Raw genomic sequence first — 23,122 nt, 5'->3', positions numbered from 1 at the left:
AAAGCCATAAAATTTATATTTAAAATTTAAATTAACAAAAGCTATAAAAATTTTTGTATTAAAGCTAACAAAAAAATTATAATAAATAGTTTTAGATTTTATTTATTTTTCAATTTTACTTTTAGCTTTAATAAAAAGAATTATAAATGATAAAAGCCATAAAAATAAAAATTTATAAATAAAGAATTATAAAAAATAATTTTATTTTTTTTATTTCTCAATTATAGTATAGATGGAATCTTATATCTATATAAGAAAATTAAATTTAAAATTTTTACACATTTTTATGACTTGTGTTATTTATCTTACATATAAAATAATATTCATACATTTTTTAATGATACTTAAATTTTTTTTTAAGGAGATTTTAAGGTTAATGTTTAGTATTTGGTTAATGAGAAAAGAAAGAAAATTTTGCATTTTTTTTAGTATTTAGTTGAAGAAAATGATTTTTTTTATATTTTTTAATAAATTTAAATTTAAATATTTATAACTTTTAATATTTTTATCTATTTTAAAGATTTTATAAAATTATTTTATTTATTTATTAACAATATTAATTACATTATTTAGTTATAAACTTAATTATTAAAATTTTAATATTAAATTTATTTGTTTAATTTAAATATTTATTTTTTTAAAAAAAAATTTAATGATATTAAGGTTTTGTATTTTTTTAAAATATTTTTAAAAATTTAAATTATTATTTTAAAAAATTTAAAACCTTTAATAACACTGGCTTACGTGGCCATTAACCCACATCTCAGAGTGCGAGTTTTGCCAGCATTCAAATTTAATTAACTGCCACATGATTTCACGCCCACTTGCCCCTTCCATAACTTCACTACAGAATATAAACCCTTTAGATTAAAGTTTCTCTTGGGAAAAAAAAAAAAAAGAAAAAGTGTTCTTTCTGCTTTCTTGTTTTCCCTGCAACAGTCTTCAGTTCATTCCTACAAACAGAAAATATAGCCAAGCAAAATCAAAGTTTGTTTAAGTTTTGATTTCAAGTTGAAAAAAAAAAAAAAAAAAGACCCAATACCAAACAACCTTGCTATAAAAATCTCCTTCTACAGAAACAGGACATGAACCTTCTTGCTCTGTTTCTGCCCATGTGGGCATTGTCTAGCACATTTTTGTTTTTCTTGCTTGATGCCAGACCAGAGTCAACATTCTCCACCAATTCTAGGCCTGCCCTTCTTGCTAAGAAAGAGCCCATTTCGTTCTTCTCTGCAAAAATGGAAACTCAATCTCCAGGTACGTCCACTGTGCACATTTTTTTAATTTTTTTTTTCTTAGCGATTTCACATAATGGGTTTTGATTCTTGAATTTAGTGCTCTGTTTATGTCATAAATATATTCTTCATTTGATCTCATGGGTAAATGGTTTTGCTATTCAAATTCAAAATCTGAAACCTGGGTGCAGCCATTTGATTTGGCATAGATTTCGTCTCAATCTTTGCAGTTTTTGGTTGTTGGGTAAATGTAGGGAAGGAAAAGATCCTACAATTTGGAGCCATGAGAGTGCAAATTGCACCAGAATTTAACTTTATATCATTTGATTTTGCCAAAAAAAGTAGCACCATCAGGAAAATTCAATATAAGCTTGTTCATTTCTGTGTGTTATACTGTTTCTTCCCCTCAGTGTATACCGTCAATAGGGGAATTACTTTTGTTGGTTGATTCTGTGGGTTAAATATCATTTTGGTTTGGTACATGCATTTTTATGTTCTTTCCTGGATGTATGTGAGATTAATATTTCGTTCAACTTTCATAATTTGCTGCAAATATCATTATCCTTTTTCTCCTTTTTTTTTTCCTTCATCCTTGAATGCCGATTATGTTGATCTTTTGTTTTATTTTATTTTATTTTATTTTTATTCCAAATATAATATATTATGCTAATGCTGTTTTCCTGCTTATCCAGGACTGCCTATGGCTCCTATGGATAAAGTAGTGCACCATCAAGATTTGAACAAGAGAATCCTTATAGCACTAGTCGTTGCTTCGTCTCTCCTTGGAGCAATCTTGGTGTTTCTGTCATGTTTCTGTATCCACAGAATGAAAAACTCCAAGAACTCTAGCTTGAAAGGCAAACAAAATTTCGGTATCTTCTTTACCCTGAAGTTGCTTTCACCTTGATTACATCTTTTCTTTGGAAACAGTTCACCACAATTATGCTTACATGTCCAAATTTTGTTTTTTCTTTGTTTAATTCAATATTAAGAAGCTGGAAATGGGCATTCCCTCAGTCCAGTTCTGGGCAAATTAAATTCCTTGACGATGGTTGGTAATAAGGATTCCATTGCTGTGATGGAATATGAATTGCTAGAAGCTGCAACAAACAATTTCCAAGAAAATAATTTGTTGGGTGAAGGTGGTCATGGACGTGTCTACAAAGCTCGTGTCAATGAAAAACTCCTTGCTGCTGTAAAAAAATTGGAGGGCGTAGGACGGAATGTGCAAAGAGAATTTGAGGTAATGTCATGCTGAAATTGGTTTGCTTATCTATTGCTGAGTGTATGAATTCTCATTAGGATCTTTCTTCTAATTTCAAGTGCAGAATGAAATGAATTGGTTGACGAAAATTCAGCATCAGAACATAATTTCGTTGTTGGGTTACTGCATTCATGATGAAGCGAAGTTTCTTGTGTATGAAATAATGCAGAATGGGTCTTTGGAAAGTCAGTTGCATGGTATACTTCCTTAGAAGAAAAAAACAATGAAAGGTGTGAATTTATAAATCCTTTTGCTTATTGATGATATGATGAAAATTTTAGGACCGACACATGGATCTGCATTAACTTGGCTTCTGCGTATGAAAATTGCTGTTGATGTTGCAAGGTAAGTGCAATGCTCAATTTTGCTTTGTTAACTTTATTCTTTTTCTTTTTGCTTTTCCAAAGAATATTTCTTTTTGTTGTGCTAACTAGTGGTCACTGGGACTGGTGTTGACCAGAGGACTAGAATATCTTCATGAGCATTGCAATCCTCCTGTTGTCCACAGAGATATAAAGTCATCAAACATTCTTCTGGATTCCAACTTCAATGCCAAGGTAAAAGCTTTATCTAACTGGTTAACAAGCATTGCAATCCTCACCTGTGCTTGTCTATTACTTTTTATTATGATGAAAACTAGAATTATTTCCTTCATTGAGTTCTTTCTTGTTCAGCTTTCAGACTTTGGCCTTGCTGTTAATTCTGGAATCAAAGCCAAAAGCGTAAAGCTTTCAGGAACTCTAGGTTATGTTGCCCCAGAGTACCTTTTGCATGGTATGCTTGTAGAAATTGTATTTTGTATCATTGCTTAATCCTCTACATTTGTGCTATTGTCATTTCCATCACATGAAATAGATGAAATAATTACTTCTGATAGATATCTTTGTTTTGGCTCTATCATGAGAATTGGACTTGAAATGCTTGTACATTGCTAGTTGTTTAGACATAGGAGTATGTTTGTGGGAAATGCATTTTATGAATTCCAGTGGACAACATATCAAGAAATGTATCCAAATGTTTGAACGAGGCATGATATTTTTCCATGAAATTTTCCTACTTTTAAAGGATAAAAGCCAGTATTGTTTCTTCCTTTTTCTTTACATGATCTCTTAGCTCATTAGAGTTCGTAACTTAGAGCCAATATTTTCCATTCCCTCAAAATTTTGTTAGTGCATACCCTGGCCCACTGATTCGCATACAACGCCTCGTGTCTGACCTACAATAGCATTAATTTGTTATCATCATTCGTCATTATGGTTATAATGAAGCTAACATGTCTTTCAGTGGTCAGAATGATATTCAAAATTTTTTGAGAATGCTATCCACTTTGCTGTGAAATCAAGACTCCTAAAACCAGTTAGAACTTTGTCATTTGGACTTCTTTTGCTTCTGAAACTTACAACATATTCTTCAAGTATCAAGTCAGAGCCGTCGAATGAGGCATGTATATATTGTCATGATCATTCTGTTGTTTGTATGAATGTTGACAATTAATTCAAGGATAAGGATCTAGTGACTGGCCTATTTCCTTTATAAATACATCCAAATGATTGGAAGAGGAAGGAGGCAGTCCATCCCTTTTCCTTTTTGAGAACAATATAATTCTTTTTTGTACTTTTTGATGCTGTGAGAGTGAGGGCTCCGACTTAAACTTCTATGGTATTTAGTATTTTTTTTTGCTTTGATGAAAGGTGAGACCTAATCATATGCTTTTGGAGTTTTCTAGGAAAATTAACTGATAAAAGTGATGTCTATGCTTTTGGAGTTGTTCTTCTGGAGCTACTCATGGGAAGAAAACCAGTGGAAATGATTTCAGAAGATCAATGTCTGTCTATAGTAACATGGGTAATTTTCCTTTAACACGACTGTAGATTTAATCTCTGAGGTAATTCCTATGAGAATTCCAGGCTTGTAAAGCTTAATTATCCCATTTTTTACATGTAGGCCATGCCTCAACTTACTGATAGATCAAAGCTTCCGAATATTGTGGACCCTGTTATCAAGGATACTATGGATTTAAGGCACTTATATCAGGTACATACATTGTATTGGAATTCTATCAGTGTTGTGCTTATAACTTTTTTGTTCTTGTTTGTAGCTGACAAGTTGAATTATGTATTATCATTGAGCAGGTAGCTGCGGTGGCAGTACTGTGCGTACAACAAGAACCGAGTTATAGGCCGCTGATAACTGATGTTCTGCATTCACTCATCCCTCTTGTACCTCTCGAGCTTGGAGGGTCACTAAGAATTACAGAACCTCTGCCTTCTGCGTGAATTCTAACAATGATAATGGAATATACAGATACGTTTGTGTTCTTTCGTGATCATTCTTTTTCATGCGACTGTATCCTTCATAGACTTGGATATATGCAAATCATTATAGAATTTTTTTTCCTTGTCATTACAGTTGTAAATAAATCGAATCAAAAGTGATTTGTCCATATTATGGTTTTTGTAACGGTGGATTTCCAAGAACTAGGTTTGAACTTGAACCATCTGATCTCTTTATTAGGTAGCTCACAGTCACAGGTTCAATGACAACAATTAATTATCCGTCTCTTTCCATGATGGTGATAACTCATGTGGTCCATAAACCGAAAGATAGATCAATTTAATCCCTCAACGGTGATCTTGTGAAATCTAATTTCTTGAGGTGCATGTTCAGTCTAATCCTTAATCCACAAGTATTGTGATCCCTTCTTCTGATTATGATCACAACTAACTTCAATCTCAATCTCTCTCTTTAGCAGTGGGGTAGATAACCCTAATCTTAATCCCTGCTCATCAATAACAATAATGAAAAAAAGCTGATAATAATAGTGGTCCTGGGATCATTTTCTGAAATTGAATTCCAGGGACAAGCTTCAAGAAGTTTTTGTACAGCATTATTGCTTTTTATATACATGAACTCCCTGCATTATTGTCCTCCTAGTGCATGAACGAAACAAGGATTTGGGAAATAATAATAATAATAATAATAATAATAATAATAATAATAATAATAATAATAATAATAATAGCCATAATGTGCATGGTTGGTGGCTATAGACTCCTGTCTATCCAGGGAGTCGACCAAAACCTTGATTGCCCTGCCATGATTATGGTGGACATGACCTGGCAACGTGTGGCCTGCTGGGCTTGGGACCTCAGGCATTAATTATTGAAAATAATAATAATAATAATAATAACTCAGCCTGAGATCATCCCCTCCCCACCCCATCTACGACTAGACATAATCAAGCCTAACCTTTCAATGAAGTTTGTTTCATAATAATATAAGTTACAAATAAATATTTCATTAATGGGGTGAGTGAGATTTTAAAAAAGTAATTTCTCAATCCTGAAAAATTCTTTCCTATATACAACCACATATATGTGTAAAAAAATTATAAAAAAAAATCTTATGATTTGAAAAGCACATAGTGGCTCTGCACTAAGCAGCAAGAACGTGTTCGTCAAGATTGTTCATTGCGGAGACCACAAAGAACATATTAAAATGCACAGAAATCACCAGGGCATCGACCTAAATGAGGGAAAAATGGACAGGAATTAACTCTATTTTATTAAATAATTGCAAACTAAAAAAGAATTAATTTCATTAAATAATTCATATTAATTACTTTTTTTATAAGAACAAATTTAAGGTGAATAAGTTTTTTTTTTTTTTTATAATAATAAAAGAAACTAAAAGAAATGTCTCTCTCTCTTGCTGTGCACATGAGATGTCGTTACTAATCTACAATGGAAATTCCATGAATTATATTTCCAGATAACTGGAAAGTAATTTTATAAGATAATAATTATTATTTTTTTCTATAGATATAGGATAATTACATTGGTCACTCTAAATTATTATAAATATAAAGTATATATTAAGATAATTTTAAAATAATATCATGGGTAAGAATTAGTTTAGGTTTGATCATCCACACTCACTAATTGCTTTTCTAATATTACTTTCTATGTATTTTTCATTTTAAAAATAAAATCCTCTCTCTAACTAACTTCTTAATTTTTCTTTTTTTTTTAATATAATTTTTTAATTTTTAAATATTTTTTCTTCTTATTTTTATTACTAATGCAATTAAAATAGAGTCAATGAATTAATATTAAATATAAAATTAGATGTTGCAAATATTTGTAAAAACCAACATAAATGGTTGGTATCTCCATGGGTTTTTAATGAGTTTCTTTTAATGATTATTAAGTAGATTCCTTAATTAAGAGATTCATTTTAACCCTTAAATTAGATAAGATGTATGTTTAATATAATTAAACTTAATTAAAATTACATTATATTTTTTCAAATATCACATAAATAAATACACAAGATAGGATATTGTGATTTAATATAAATTTTAATTTTTTATTTCAAAATATGTAAATTTTTAAAAAAGAATTTTAAAATATATAATTTATTATATATTTATTAGTATATAGTAATATTATTAATGTAAAATAAAATTTATTTATTTACTGAAGTAAATACAAACTCTTGCATATTTATAAAAGTCTTTCCCCAAGCAAGTTCTTGATTTAATTTTTTATAGAATTTTTAATTCTTTTATGAATTTTTTAAAGATTTTTTACTTTTTAAAATTTCTTCTTATTTTTATTAATACAAATAAGATAAATTCAATGAATTAATATTAAATATCATATCAGATATTATAAATAGTTATGAAAACTGAGATTTACATGGTTTTTTTTTATTCTTTTAATTGTAATTAAGACTTAAATTAAAGAATTTTTATTTTTCAAAAAAATTAAATAATATTAAATTAAAATTTATTATTACATTTAATATTACTATCTAAATTAAACGCATGAAAATTTTAAGATAAACACAAAATTTTGGTTGGTTGGGCATCCTTTTCTCCACTACTAAAATTTGTCCTCACTTGTCATCATCGCATGAGAAATTGGCATTTGCATAGGTTCTTAGAAAGTTTTCTTGAGCAGGGAAGCAAAGGATTCAGGGAAACGAAATGGAAAGATAGATGGAGAAGCCACGAAAACAATCCCGAACCCATATCAATCTCAAGAATCTTCCTCCTCTAGATCCAAGCACCACCTCCTCCTACTCCCAGGTACGCAGCAAATCAAGAAACAATAACCTTCTCTCTTCCTTTCTGAATCTTGAGTTGATTCTGCTCTGTTTTTGCAGGATAAAAAAATCATATCAGTTGCTAGGTATGTACCTAAAGCTGCCAAGCCAGGACCCCAAGAAGAGGGAACCGAGGCAGGAAAATTATTTGACCATGAGGCAAACACGGAAGCAGATTTGTTAGCTGATACAAATCTATTAAATAATAAGCATAATACCAGAGATGATGAAGATGATGTTTCTAATTGTTGTGTCAAGCACATAATAGACTCTAATAACACAATCTTCAAGGCCCAAACTCAGACCAAGGTGGATCCTAAAACCAGTGGGGATAATAAAGCCTTCCATAATGACTCAGGTAAAAAGAATTGGAATTTTCTTTTCCCCTCTTTTGGGTTACGATGTTGATCTTTGCTTAATGATCCAATTATCCCTTTTTTGAGGTTAAATTTGTTTATATTTTCTTAATTGGTGATAAAATTGACATAGCTGATCCCTTCTGGTTTTAGATGTTTGTCCTTGATTTTTGGGTTGAAAGAACTAACTGAAATTGCTTTAGTAATACATTTAAATAAGAAAAAAAAAAAAAAAAGATTTGGGATGTGAAATAAGAATTTCGTTTATAAGTAGGGTAAGAATTTCTATTTACTGCATCTCTTTCAAGCCCTAATCAATCTTGTTTCTTTTAGGTGAACCAAATAATATATCAGCTAAATCACAATTGCATGAGATTTGTGTTGCTAACAGTTGGAATCCTCCTTTATTTGAATGCTGCAAAGAGGAAGGACCTTGCCACCAGAGATTGTAAGTATTTTGCTTAAACCCTTTATATATTTCTTTATATTTGCTTAAAGGGAATCAACAAATCCATATGTATATGTGTATTCTGTTCATGAGTGATTCAAGAATTGCACAGGTTCACATTCAAGGTCACAGTGGAGATTGAAGGGGCAGGTGCTGCATCTAGCTTGGAGTGTTATGGAGCCCCTAGGGCAAAAAAGAAGACTGCAGCAGAGCATGCAGCTGAAGGGGCATTATGGTACTTGAAGCATCTGTGTAATTATTTTCCAATAAAAAAGTTGGAGAAAAGAAAAATGAATGCTTCATAATTTACAATTAGGGTTTAACAATCCCATCCAGTTTATTAATTTGTACAGGAGATTTTGTTCAGATGTTGATATGTTACTTCTCTTTTGAATTGTAGCAGCCTAGCTAGGAGGGGTTGGATGTTCTAATCATTTTGTTATATCACAATATATATATATATATATATATTTTTTTTTTAATTTGTGAATTTTATAATTTTAAAATTGCTGTTTTTTTGTTGATTAAATAACAAATATAATTTAATTTAATTTAGAAAAAAATTGTTATGCGCCGCAGAAGCATGTAAATTGTAAAAAAATAAAATAAACACATAAAATATTAATATTTACGTGGATCACTCTCTCAACATAGGGCTACATTTACGGGTATGTTATTTTTTACTATCGGCAATAATAAATTATCGTTATAAGCTCAAAGTTATACGACTCATAAATTCAATTATGCCTAAGAAAACTCACAAGACATCAAACTGTACATAATTGTTGTGCGCCGCAGAAGTATGTAAATTGCAAAGAAATAAAATAAACACATAAATATTAATATTTACGTGGATCGCCCTTTCAATATAGGGCTATATCTATAGGCATGCTATTTTTCACTATCGGCAATAATAAATTATCATTACAAGTTCAAAGTTATACTACCCATAAATTTAATTATACCCAAGAAAACTCACACGATATCAAATTGCTCATTATAAATATATTAGTTAGTCCCTCTCGGTCTCCTCTAGACATAACTAAATATATTGACCATTTTAATTACTATATCACAAAGGGTGTTTTTAACTACATGGGCAAGAGCTCTCTCATCAATAGAAAAGAATTTTTTCATTTTGAATTCTATGTCTTTTCTCTACCTTAGGCCTAAGACTCTCTACACTGCAATGAGTAAGTGGCTCCCTATCAATGGGCAGAGCCGAATCTTCAACAATTGGCAAAACTTCTCTCTACAATGTACGACAGTCTTACTCTATGAGCTGAAAGCCAAATAATATTTTTTCATAATTCTTCTATTTATATTGTTAATTCTCTCAATCATAATCTGATTAGGAGTTCTACTCAATTTACGAATAACACTAAAATAAGAGTTCTACTTTATATAGTAAATATTTCTCTATACTACTGAGTAATATTTCTTCCACTTAAATTAGAAAAAGGTCTTTCCAAATCCTACTAGGATTTTAAGTCACAATTCTAACAATTTCCACATTGACTCAAAATTCATCAATCATTTCATACCTCCAATTCTTGGGTGTCATCAAATCATAAATATCCATACTTGAGCTTAAACCCTTCAAATCTCCATTATTCGATATTCATCTTGGGTGTAAATTGCTTTTTTTATTTCAAATAATCTTTTCATCTTCAACCATCTTGATTTCACATCAAGAGCTCTACTTGAATTTTAACTCTCCATCACCTTGAACTTGTATCACCATTGTTGCATGTGCAACTTTCCACACATTACAATAGCTACACCTTCAATCAAACTGTAATATCTCGTGCGAAAAGGGAAGGTCTAGGCTAGGGCGGTCCTCTGTGAGGGCAAGGCTCGCCGGAAGGGCTGAGCAGAATTCGGTTCAAACCGAAAAATCGAACCGAACCGAGTTAATTCGGTTCAATTAGTTTTGTTTTAAAATTCAATCGATTCGGTTCGGTTTTACATTGTAAAATTTTCAATTATTTCAATTCAGTTCGGTTTTGAAGAGAAAAAAAATATGTTAAATCAAATCGAACCAAATCGATTTTTGAATTGATTTATTTTTGTGAGAAATTTATGAATTATATTTAATTAATTATATATATATATATATTCATTGTTTAATTTCATTGATTAATGGTTATTGGGTTCAAACCAAAGTCAAAATTAGACCAAATAATTTGAAAATCAAGTCTAAATTAAAAAATCAATTAAAAATCAAAACCGATCGGTTTAAACAGAACCGAACCAAAATAGAGCGGTTCGGTTCGATTCGATTTTTCACCTATTTCGGTTTGGTTCGGTTTCTAAAATTTAAAATTTAATTTTTATAATTTAATTCGGTTCGGTTCGATTCGATTCGGTTCGAACCGAATGCTCACCCCTACTCACCGGTGCTTTTGTCCAAATGGGGGGCAGGAATGTGAGAGAAATATTATTTAATAGGATAGAGAAATATTTACTACTAGGATTTTAAGTCATAATTCTAACAATCTTCACCTTGACTCAAAATTCATCAACCATTTCATACCTCAAATTCTTGGGTGTCATCAAATCATCAAATCTCCATACTTGAGCTTAAACCCTTCAAATCTCCATTCTTCGATATTCATCTTGGGTGTAAATTGCTTTTTTTATTTCAAATAATCTTTGCAGCTTCAACCATCTTGATTTCGCATCAAGAGCTCTACTTGAATTTTAACTCTCCATCACCTTGAACTTGTATCACCATTGTTGCATGTGCAACTTTCTACACATCACAATAGCTACACCTTCAACCAAACTGTAATATCCAGTGCGGAAAGGGAAGGTCTAGGCTGGGGTGGTCCTCTGGGAGGGTAAGGCACGTTGATAGAGCTGAGCAGAATTCGGTTCAAATTGAAAAATCGAATCGAACCGAGTCAATTCGGTTCAATCGATTCGATTTTAAAATTCAATTGGTTCAGTTCGATTTTACATTATAAAAATTTCGGTTATTTCGATTCGGTTCGGTTTTGAAGAGAAAAAATCGGTTAAATCGAATCGAACCGAATAGTAATTTCTATATTCAAATCGAACTAAATCGAACCGAATCGATTTTTGAATTGATTTATTTTTATGGGAAATTTATGAATTATATTTAATTATATATATATATATTAATTATTTAATTTCATTGATTAATGGTTATTAGGTTCAAACTAAAGTCAAAATTAGACCAAATAATTTGAAAATCAAGTCTAAATTAAAAAATCAATCAAAAATCAAAACCGATCGGTTTAAACCGAACCGAAATAGAGCAGTTCGCTTCGATTCGGTTTTTCACCCATTTCGGTTCGATTCGATTTCTAAAATTTAAAATTTGATTTTTATAATTTAATTCGATTCGGTTCGAACCGAATACTCACCCCTACTCGCCGGTGCTTTTGTCCAAATGGGAGGCAGGAATGTGGGAGAAATATTGTTTAATAGAATAGATGAATATTTACTACTAGGATTTTAAGTCATAATTCTAACAATTTCCACCTTGACTCAAAATTCATCAACCATTTTATACCTCAAATTCTTGGGTGTCATCAAATCATCAAATCTCCATACTTGAGCTTAAACCCTTCAAATCTCCATTCTTTGATATTCATCTTGGGTGTAAATTGCTTTTTAAAATAAAAAAAAAAATCTTTGCGTCTTCAACGATGTTGATTTCGCATCAAGAGCTCTACTTGAATTTTAACTCTCCATCACCTTGAACTTGCATCACCATTGTTGCATGTGCAACTTTCCACACATCATAATAGCTACACCTTCAACCAAATGGTAATATACCGTGCGGAAAGGGAAGGTTTAGGCTGGGGCAGTCCTCTGGGAGGGCAAGGCTCGCCGATGCTTTTGTCCAAATGGGGGGCAGGAATGAACTGAATCATAAATTGAAATGAGAAAAACTAATCACTAGAGGTGCCTTTTGGTGGAATGGCTTGGAGAGTTGAAAGAACTCCGGGGTTAAGCGTGCTCGCTTAAGAGAAATCCTAGGATAGGTGACCTCCTGATAAGTTCTCTATTCCACCTATGGGACAAAACCGTGAGACTCAGGATAGAGTGAGCTAGAGCGGATAATTTTTCTAGTGGTTGGAGCAAGGGCATTACAGATGGTATCAAAGCCAGACTCCCTCTAGTAGATGTGTGGTTCGGGGACGAACCAGGCGGAAGCTGGTGGGCCTGTAACATCCCTTGCGAAAAGGGAAGGTCTCGGCTGGAGCAGTCCTCTGGGAAGGCAAGGCTCGTTGGTGCCATTGTCCAAATGGGGGGGCAGGAATGAACCAAATCATACATTGAAATGAGGGAAACTGATCACTAGAGGCGCCTTTTGGTGGAATGGCCTAGAGAGTTGAATGAATTCCAGGATTAAGTGTGCTCGCTTGAGAGAAATCCTAGGATTGGTAACCTCCTAAAAAGTTCTCTATTTCATCTATGGAACGAAACCGTGAGGCTTAAGATGGGGTGAACCAAAGCGGACAATTCCTCTAGTGGTTGGAGCAGGGGCGTTACACAAACTCATCAAGATCATCCACATACTCTGATACTAATTGTTGTAAAAAAAACCATACCCACACAAAATAAAAAACACAAAATTTAACGTGGTTCAGCGTAAACCCACTCTACCAAATAAATTTACTATCAAAATAATTATAATAATTAATTATTTTTTTCACTCTCAAAATCACTCAAATAAAACTCACAGAATTTAACACACCTCTCCACTTTGCGAGCTCTCTATAATGCATTCTATATAATGACCAACCAATTATTCATATATATAGGCCACTAAAACCTAATCATTTTAGGATTATAATTATTAAATTTCATAAATTTTACTAAACTTTCTAAATTAATTATGCTTCATAAACTAATTATGCTTCCTAATTCCAATTGAATTTGGACTCTAACAAAAGTAATATTTTTAACTAAATTAAAAGCTAAATATAATATATACAAAATAGCATGCAATGTTTTCTGATTGCAAAATTTTATGTATATAATTAGCAAATTATTTTGAAATATGTTGAAAAAATTGGTCAGAGATTGTTCTTGAATTAATTAACATATTTATTTTTTTTTTAAAAATTGACTTGTAAATAATAATAAATTTAAAAACTAAATAAGAATTTTACCATAAATTCTATAATTTTAATGTTTTATTACATTTTAAGATGTATAATAATTATAACTATATTTTCTTAAATAATATAATATAAACAAAAATAAATTATTTTATTTATCTATAATTTATAATATATATATAAAAGCGGAAAGAAGAAAAACGTTAACACTATAAAAATACCACTTCTTTATATTATTTACAATTGTATTTTTATTATATTTTAAAATTTAAATAAATTTAAAATTATTAATTAGTCTTATTTGTTTTTAACTTAATTTTTAATTAAATTTTTTATTTAAATTGTAATAAAATTTTGTAAAAAAAAAATTAAAAACAGAATTTCTTTTTTTAAAAAAATTCGTACTTTTATTGTTTAAAAAAAAATTTATATATTTTATAAAAAAATTAAAAAATTATTTTTTTGAGGTTTGTAACTTTTTTTTTGGCAGAAAAATGATTCAAAGTGTTTATGTTTTTATTTGATGACTTTGAATTTGATTTTCATATTTATTTTTTTAAATTAACTATATTCATTTTATACATATTTATTACAAGTACCTTTTTTTTCAACGTTATTGTACTTATATATATATATATATATATATATATATATATATATATATATATATATATATATATATAATTTTATATATAATTTTTTAATTTTTATATATGATGTAATATTATTATATTATTAAATTTAATTATTTAAATTAAAATATTAAAATTTCAAAGTAAATTTATTTGTGTAGTTAAATTTTATTAGTTAAATTAACATAAAATATAATTATTTATATATTTAAAAATTAAGTATATTTTAAAATAGTTTAGCACATTATCGCCTAAGCTATAAAACTTTTATTTTTATTAAATTGAAACCATGTGGTTTTATTTTATTACAATGTCTATATATATATATATATATATATTATAATAATATAATTAATAATTATAATTATATATATTATAGAAAAGATATCTTATGTAACACCCCTAATTTTTAAATTTATTATTATTTTTGGATAAATATTGATATTTTATTTTATTTGAATTTTAGGAAATTATTTGAAATTTTTTGGATTTTCGAAATCGGGTTTGATTTCCCGAAAATATAAAATTTTGATGATTTTTAAAAATCAATTTAAAGACCACGTGGTAAAACTAAAAATATATTTGGAGTCTACAAATTTTTCTGAGTTTTCTAGAATTTTTTCGAAATTTTTGGGCCTCGTTTTCGGTCCCAAGGCAGAGTAAAAATTTAAAATTTTGTATCATGAATCGAACCGGACCGGATCGGACCGACTCCTTCCTTTTTCTTTTCCCCGCGCGCGTCCTGACCTCTCTCTTCCCTCCCTGTTTTCTCTCTCCTCCCTCACCCCTAGCCCGCGCCGCCGCCTCCCCAGCCACCCCAGCTCGCCGGCGCGCCGCTCCGCCACCTCCCTACGACAGGCCGACCCTCCAGGCGGCCGGAAAACGCGCTCGAACGCCTCCCCTGCAAGCGCGCGACGTTTTGTCTTCTCGGCAGAAATTCAGTTGATCCGGCTACCAATTGGGCCGAGTCTTGTGTCTAAACACATCTACACCTCGAGAGCTTTCCATAGACACCAAGAATACCAAAATCCATTGAGCGGTTTGTTCAATTTTTATCCGGGAAGTGTTAGCTCATTTTGATTTTTGGGTTAGATTTCTCGCAAACCGTGAACCCCACGAGAAAACTGAGAGTACCAAAGTGCTCCACTTGTCGAGAGCTTCGCGGCAATATAAATTTCAAAATTTTTCGACACTGTTTTTCGGTGGGTCCCATGGAATTTCGCAGTATTTTTTTGAGCATTAAATGAGCTTAGAAAATTCCATAAAATTTATGTACTAACCCCCGTGTTGTGGGCTTCTTGTAGGTATCTTCAATTCGCGTGAAATTCGCGGTTAATAAGATGCATGAATTCCGGCGAGCAGCTCTGAGAAAAAGGTCTCCGAATTGGATCGAGATTTTGGCTACCCCACCATTGTCAGACGTCCTGAGCGTGTCCCCGAAGTCGGAATTAGCATAGGTAAACCCGAACTTTACTTTTTCGTAATTTTCTAGTGCTTAAATGGGATTAAAAATCCATACAATATTCATGGTAGCTTAGAAAATTATGATTCTTTTTGCAATAGCCTAGTAATATTGCTAAGGACCACGGGGCAAAGTTTTAGAATTTTTAGAGCTTATTTGGGCAATTTTTGCAAAAATGATCAATTATAAGGACTAAACTGTAAATTTACATATTGTGATTGATGACTGTTTGGATGGGCCCAGAAGGGGCTGTGTGATGTGATTGAGTTGTGAGTGTATGATTTGTGGATATAGAAGTATGTTTTAAGCTCTTTTGCAGGTTAGGTAGGTCCTAGGTATAGAGGAGACTCTGCCGGATTTTCGGCACGACTTAGGACGTATTTGGTCTTTTCTTAGTTTGTGTTGAGTCAAATTTATTAAATGATTATAATAAAATTGTCAGATGAGCCGGGACAGCCTTCTTCCTCCGCCCAGCCGCCACAGTGACTGTTGTCAAGTCTGTGAGTAAAATATTAATTTTAATTGTAATTTCGATATTATTATATGTTCAAGCATGCCCATGCATCACTTATATGCATATATCTATGTAGTTAAACTCTAGGCACGATTTATGTTGCATTCATAACTGTTAAAGTGTCATGAATGTTGTTGTAGTAATTTGGAGCGGTGTGCGTGCGTTGGCATGCATGTGATGTGGTGTTGGCTATGGATAGGATTGGTAGACACGGCTTGAGATCTTCACTGGGACCCGGTCCTTCGGGGTAGACACGGCTTGAGTTCTTTGCTGGGACCCCGATTTGGTTATTAAGTGAAAGTCCGAGCTAAGTTCTTCGCTGGCACAGGTTGGATTTAAGAGAGCTGTATAGGGGATCAGCTCCCATATATTTATAATTTGACATTACTGGGTGCGTGAGTGCTCCAAATTATCTTTTTGTTGTTATGTTGTGAAAAATATTACTGATATTGTATTTCACTCTACAGGGTGCATTAGTTTTAGATAGTTATAGAGATTATGGTTAAAATTGATATTTTACTCTCTGAGTCGAACGCTCACTCCTGTTCAATATTTTTCTAGGCCACAGGAGGATATTTTTGAGATTAACCTGCTTTTCTCCCTCGTAGGTCGTTTATTTTTTTTATATAAACCTGTTAACTCTTAGAATTTCCGCATGTGTTAGAAATATTTATTTGAATTGGGTCTGTAATATAAATTGTTATTTTGGACCTGTAAACTTATTATTTTATGTATGTTGATGGACTGAATGAGGGAGCTGAGCTCCCATTTATTTTTATGTTGTATGAGTATGTGGAGGGTGAGCTGAGCTCCCCAATTGATTATATAATGTATTTACAGGTCGGGTGAGTCAAAAACTCCCTGTTGAAAGGTCCATTTGATGGCCGGACTCTGTCCAGTTGAATTCTTGAAATTGGGCCCAAATGGGTCTTAGAGTTGGGTTAAGGAATTGTTAGGCTTACTACGGGCTCGGAGGCTTTAGGCTGACCCAGGTCCTAGTGCCGGTCCGACCCATAGGTTGAGTCGTGACATCTAATAATAAAATTAAAATTTTTAAAATTTTAATTTAATTTATAAAAAAAAAATTCTAAAAATTTATTTTTCAGGTTGAAGTAGAATTTATATAAACACAGAACACCTAAAAAAGTTTATTTTCCTAGTTAATTATCTATTATTGAGTTTAGTTATAGTAATGCCTTGAATTTTGGTGGAGCTCGCTTCTTTTACTTTTCCCAAGCCAATATGGAGTTGGCTTTGTAAGTCATGTGAGAGTCACATGACTATTGATCATATCAGCCAATTACAATTAGTCTATTGGTTTAGCCAAAAGCTTAAAGAAATTGAAGGAAGAGGTTATGATTATTGTATTTGGAGAATTTTATTTTTTATAATTAAAGAAATCTTATTTAAAAATATTTATACAATAAAAATATAATTGTAAATTTTAATTTTATTTGAATTAAAATTAAATTCGTTGTTTATAATAATGATATTTAATTAAATACTTTTTATTTTAATTTAAATTTTAAAAATATATATAATTTATTAGATAGAAAGTTATTTTCTAGACATTACATTTATTATAAAATTAATTAATCATTAGACACGATTATGTCAGTCATGTAGCTAATTTCAATGCCATATTCTTCGAACAGATAGAAGTATAAGAAATTTTATTTAAAATAGAAAAGGGAAAAAAGAATTGATACATATAGGATTAAAATTGACTAAAGATAAATATAAGAAATTCAATTTAAAATTGGAAAAGAAAAAAAGAATATATATATATATACAAACCACAAGAGTCCCAGGTCATTCGGTTCGAGCTACAGATGCCAAAAAAAGAAGAATCGAAGGTGGCCATGCAAAGAGATCAAAGAGGTGGAATAGCAAACCAGACACACCCATAAAAAGAGTGTGAGAGTGAGAATAGGATCAAACGAAGAAGCTCAAACCACACACATATGCATACCCATAAATATTTAATTTATAAATAGACCCTGTATCAGCTACTTTTTCCATTCGGAAACTCCACTTCTTTTGAACATGGCTACCAAAAGCATCAGCTTGGAGGAAATTAAAAACGAGAATGTCGACCTTGTGAGTCTTCCCTTTTTTAACTTTTTCAATTTCAGATTACTATTCTTTCTTGATTTATGTGAAGAGGGGTGACTGTGATTATACGTAACAGGAGCGCATACCAATCGATGAAGTGTTTCAGCAACTGCAATGCACCAGAGAAGGTTTGTCTTCAGAGGAAGGAGAGAAGAGGCTGCAGATCTTTGGCCCCAACAAGCTCGAAGAGAAAAAGGTCTTCTTTTTTCTGCTTTCGTTGTTTTTGGAATTGGAAGCCAGCCCCAAAGCTGACTCTTTTTATTTGTTTGAAAATAATCCTGAATAGGAAAGCAAGCTTTTAAAATTCTTGGGTTTTATGTGGAATCCGCTCTCATGGGTCATGGAAATTGCTGCAATCATGGCCATTGCTTTGGCTAATGGAGGGGTAACTTAAATCTCTTCTCCCTTTCCTATTCCACTCAACAACATTCTCTTACCTTGCATTTGTGTTAACATGGATGAGCAAAAATTGCAGGGTCAGCCACCAGATTGGCAGGACTTTGTGGGTATCGTGGTGTTGCTTTTCATCAACTCCACTATTAGTTTCATTGAAGAGAACAATGCAGGTAATGCTGCAGCTGCTCTTATGGCGGGACTAGCTCCTAAAACCAAGGTATATATTTTAACAACCGCAATTTTACCGGTTCACAATCTGTTATAATCATGTGGGCTAACGTTTGACTGCATATGTTTAATTTTAATGATTCAAGGTCTTAAGAGATGGAAGGTGGTCCGAGCAAGAAGCTGCTATATTAGTTCCAGGGGATGTGATCAGCATCAAGTTGGGAGATATTATCCCAGCTGATGCTCGTCTTCTGGAGGGAGATCCTCTGAAGATTGATCAATCTGCTCTCACAGGTGAGTCCTTGCCCGTGACCAAGAACCCAGGTGATGAAATCTTCTCCGGATCTACCTGCAAGCAAGGTGAGATTGAAGCTGTTGTAATTGCCACTGGGGTGCACACCTTCTTCGGTAAAGCTGCTCATCTTGTGGACAGTACCAATCAAGAAGGCCACTTCCAGAAGGTGTTGACGGCTATCGGGAACTTTTGCATATGCTCCATTGCATTAGGAATGGTCGTTGAGATAGTAGTAATGTACCCAATTCAGCGCCGCAAGTATCGAGATGGAATTGACAATCTTTTGGTGCTTCTCATTGGAGGGATTCCAATTGCCATGCCAACTGTCCTGTCTGTGACTATGGCCATCGGCTCCCACCGGCTTTCACAGCAAGGTGCTATCACCAAGAGGATGACAGCCATCGAAGAAATGGCTGGAATGGATGTCTTGTGCAGTGACAAGACTGGAACTCTCACTCTCAACAAGCTTACAGTGGATAAGTCCTTGATTGAGGTTAGTGCTTAAATATATTTTAAGTGCAATTTTAACTTTTTGATATTTATTGATTCATTGATCATTCAGGTATTTCATTTAATTTCAGGTTTTTGCAAAAGATGTGGACAAAGATAGTGTGATTTTATACGGGGCTATGGCCTCCAGGGTTGAAAATCAGGATGCTATTGATGCATGTATTGTTGGGATGTTGGGTGACCCCAAGGAGGTATGCTAAAATAAAGATATGAAATCACTCCTCTCTCTTTTACCTTTCCTTCTGGTAGAAACAAAGCAATTTTAATCTTGAATCTTGATCCTTGATAAGAAAAACCTCTCTGAGGAAAGATAAATATGTAGTATGCTTAGTTAGTAGCAGCATAATACTAGTGAAGTAAGAAATAAAATTTAGTGAACTCCTTCCTTTGGCTTTTCTTCCCTTTGCAGGCCAGAGCAGGCATCACTGAGGTACATTTTCTGCCATTTAACCCAGTGGAAAAGCGCACGGCTATAACATACATCGACTCAGAAGGCAATTGGCACAGAATTAGCAAGGGAGCACCAGAGCAGGTTGGAGATCATCTAGTGCATGACATTTATTTATTTTCTTCTGTGAATTATGTATTTTTTATTTTAATATTATTTGCTAAACTCTGTACCAGATCATTGAATTGTGCAACCTCAGGGATGATGCAAAAAAGAAAGCTCATGCCATCATTGCTAAGTTTGCCGATCGTGGACTACGCTCTCTAGCTGTTTGTAGACAAGTGGGTCGTGTTTGTTTTCATCAGAATCAAGTATAAATGTTGAATTTACAAGTTTTAAACATAAATCATTTGCATTTACAGACTGTGCCAGAGAAAACCAAGGATAGCCCTGGAGGGCCATGGCAATTTGTTGGTCTCTTGCCTCTTTTTGATCCTCCAAGGCATGACAGTGCAGAAACCATTAATCGTGCCCTTAACCTAGGTGTCAATGTCAAGATGATCACTGGTGACCAGCTTGCAATTGGCAAGGAAACTGGTCGCAGGCTTGGAATGGGAACCAACATGTATCCTTCCTCTGCTCTCCTTGGACAGAACAAGGATGAGTCTATTGCTGCCCTTCCTGTTGATGAGCTTATTGAAAAGGCTGATGGCTTTGCTGGTGTCTTCCCTGGTAATTGGACTAAATCCGACAGTTTAATTGCTAGTTAAAATCTATTTCTGTATCCATTCATACCTATGAAACAAACTGATGGACTCGCATTCAGAGCACAAATACGAGATTGTGAAGAGGCTGCAAGAAAGGAAGCACATTTGTGGGATGACTGGAGATGGTGTGAATGATGCTCCAGCATTGAAGAAGGCAGACATTGGAATTGCAGTGGCTGATGCTACTGATGCAGCTCGGGGTGCATCTGATATAGTCTTGACAGAGCCAGGATTGAGTGTGATTGTGAGTGCCGTCTTAACAAGCAGAGCCATTTTCCAGAGAATGAAGAATTACACAATTTATGCAGTTTCTATAACCATCCGGATTGTGCTGGGTTTTATGCTTCTTGCACTTATTTGGAAGTTTGATTTCTCTCCTTTCATGGTTCTCATCATTGCAATTCTCAATGATGGAACGATCATGACTATTTCCAAAGATAGAGTGAAACCATCTCCACTTCCAGATTCATGGAAGTTAAAGGAGATCTTTGCTACTGGAATTGTCCTTGGTACCTACCTAGCTGTTATGACTGTTGTATTCTTCTGGGCTGCTCACAGTTCTGACTTCTTCTCGGTGAGAAAATGTCACAAACCATAAGGTTTTGTTAATTCCTTGCGGGTAGGCTAGTTTATCTCTGGAGTTAATTTATTGTAAAACTAATGTCAGAAACTATTCAAATTTGCAGGAAAAGTTTGGTGTTAGATCCATCAGAAACAACCATGATGAGCTTACAGCTGCAGTCTACCTCCAAGTGAGCATAGTCAGTCAGGCACTAATCTTCGTTACAAGGTCCCGTAGCTGGTCTTTTGTCGAACGCCCCGGTCTCCTACTTGTGACTGCTTTTGTCATTGCACAACTGGTGAGTTGTATTAATCTGTTCTGTTCTTTTAATTTTCACCCATTAGACAACAACAATCCAGTGATTTAAGCATCTCATCCACAATTCAGATTGCTACTCTCCTCGCTGTATATGCCGAATGGGATTTTGCTAAAGTACATGGTATTGGCTGGGGATGGGCTGGTATTATTTGGATCTACAGCATTGTCTTCTACATCCCTCTAGATATTCTGAAGTTCCTCATCCGATATGCTTTGAGTGGCAAGGCCTGGGATAACCTAGTCCAAAACAAGGTATATAGCATCTTCAATTTTATCATGTTGTGCCTTGTCTGGAAATCTCGCTTGGATCTCACTTGCACTTGATTTTGCAGACTGCATTCACAACAAAGAAGGATTATGGAAGAGGAGAGAGGGAAGCACAATGGGCTGCAGCTCAACGTACCCTGCATGGACTGCAGCCTCCGGAAACTGCAGAACTCTTCCAAGATAAGAATTACAGGGAGTTGTCTGAGATTGCTGAGCAGGCCAAGAGGCGTGCAGAAGTTGCAAGGTAATAATAACTACAGCCAACAGCTACTTTCTCTATCCTATCTATGAATAGATTATTCTAATTGTTATGCTCTTTTTGGCTACCAGGTTAAGAGAACTTCATACACTCAAAGGACATGTTGAATCAGTGGTGAGACTCAAGGGACTAGACATTGACACCCTTCAACAGCACTACACTGTTTGATGAGAAGATGCAGATTAATTAACAGTCTGTTGCTAAGAGTTTTGGGCGAAGAGAGTGTGAAACCTAGATTATTAGAATTAGGATGCATTCTTTTTGTTTCCAAAAAGAAATCCTTTTTCCAGGATTTTGTAGGATGCAAGGGTTGGGAATAAAATTAACATTGTGAGATTCTCCAAGACAATTTTGGGGTTGGAAAAATAATTTCATCAAGATAACATAGAGGCTATCTTTGTATTCTTGTTATATTATTTTCAATGGGATTCCCTATTTTGCCTTCTATCATCTCTTGATTTTGTGCTTTGATACATATGTTTAAATTCACTGTCAATTCTCATTTTTGTTGTGCTTCTCAGTTAGAAAAATACTTTTAGACTATTCTATTGCATTGAATAGCCTGAAAATTTATTATATTTACAATGGATACACTTGTTGTTAATTATGATAGGATTCGTATAAAATTCAACAATAATCAATAGTCATAATATAACTTTTATATTTGAAAATTTTTCCCCAAATTGGAGAAAAAAAAATTATTTTTACCATTGTTAATTCCTATTTTGCGCAAAAATCTCTAAATCCATCTATGGAAGTTAACAATTAAATACATGAATATATATATATTAATTTGTAGCTAAGTAGATGGTATTATATGCTAGTTTTTATGTATTAAATGTTAATAGTTAACTCTTTATATAGTAATTTAAATATAATGATTTAAAATAAAAGTATTCGATAAAAATAATTGTTACATTAATGGTTAAATGTAAAATAGTGGTATCATTTCGTTGAT

General features: G+C 33.0%; 3 protein-coding genes across 5 annotated transcripts; all 3 read left to right on the top strand.

Moving 5' to 3' along the window:
• The first annotated feature begins 845 nt into the window (after window positions 1-845).
• Window positions 846-4,993, top strand: LOC110650839 (probable receptor-like protein kinase At1g80640). 3 transcript variants are annotated; one of them, XM_021805959.2, is made up of 10 exons: window positions 846-1,257; window positions 1,928-2,107; window positions 2,231-2,478; window positions 2,564-2,696; window positions 2,781-2,844; window positions 2,960-3,056; window positions 3,174-3,273; window positions 4,226-4,344; window positions 4,444-4,533; window positions 4,632-4,993. In XM_021805959.2, exons 1-10 carry the CDS (start codon window positions 1,086-1,088, stop codon window positions 4,773-4,775), a joined length of 1,347 nt encoding a protein of 448 aa, XP_021661651.1. In that variant the 5' UTR covers window positions 846-1,085; the 3' UTR covers window positions 4,776-4,993. The 3 variants fall into 3 exon arrangements, with proteins under 3 accessions (XP_021661651.1, XP_021661652.1, XP_021661649.1); XM_021805960.2 differs by having other exon boundaries at window positions 2,228-2,478; window positions 4,265-4,344; XM_021805957.2 differs by having other exon boundaries at window positions 847-1,257; window positions 2,228-2,478.
• Window positions 4,994-7,365: 2,372 nt separating this feature from the next.
• Window positions 7,366-8,806, top strand: LOC110650840 (ribonuclease 3-like protein 1). Its single transcript, XM_021805961.2, has 4 exons — window positions 7,366-7,591; window positions 7,669-7,966; window positions 8,298-8,412; window positions 8,525-8,806. Exons 1-4 carry the CDS (start codon window positions 7,502-7,504, stop codon window positions 8,715-8,717), a joined length of 696 nt encoding a protein of 231 aa, XP_021661653.2. The 5' UTR covers window positions 7,366-7,501; the 3' UTR covers window positions 8,718-8,806.
• A 9,146-nt stretch (window positions 8,807-17,952) lies between these two features.
• Window positions 17,953-22,614, top strand: LOC110650841 (ATPase 9, plasma membrane-type). Its single transcript, XM_021805962.2, has 14 exons — window positions 17,953-18,219; window positions 18,311-18,430; window positions 18,521-18,619; window positions 18,710-18,847; window positions 18,945-19,586; window positions 19,675-19,794; window positions 20,013-20,135; window positions 20,228-20,332; window positions 20,414-20,723; window positions 20,818-21,332; window positions 21,445-21,618; window positions 21,708-21,890; window positions 21,971-22,149; window positions 22,236-22,614. The coding sequence occupies exons 1-14, from the start codon at window positions 18,166-18,168 to the stop codon at window positions 22,330-22,332; spliced, it is 2,859 nt and encodes a 952-aa protein (XP_021661654.1). The 5' UTR covers window positions 17,953-18,165; the 3' UTR covers window positions 22,333-22,614.
• The last annotated feature ends 508 nt before the right edge of the window (window positions 22,615-23,122 follow it).

The sequence above is a fragment of the Hevea brasiliensis genome, chromosome 1 (assembly GCF_030052815.1).
Source record: "Hevea brasiliensis isolate MT/VB/25A 57/8 chromosome 1, ASM3005281v1, whole genome shotgun sequence".
NCBI lineage: Eukaryota > Viridiplantae > Streptophyta > Magnoliopsida > Malpighiales > Euphorbiaceae > Hevea > Hevea brasiliensis.
The sequence above is the reverse complement of the archived record's forward strand: the minus strand, read 5'-3'. Positions and strand labels throughout refer to the sequence as shown.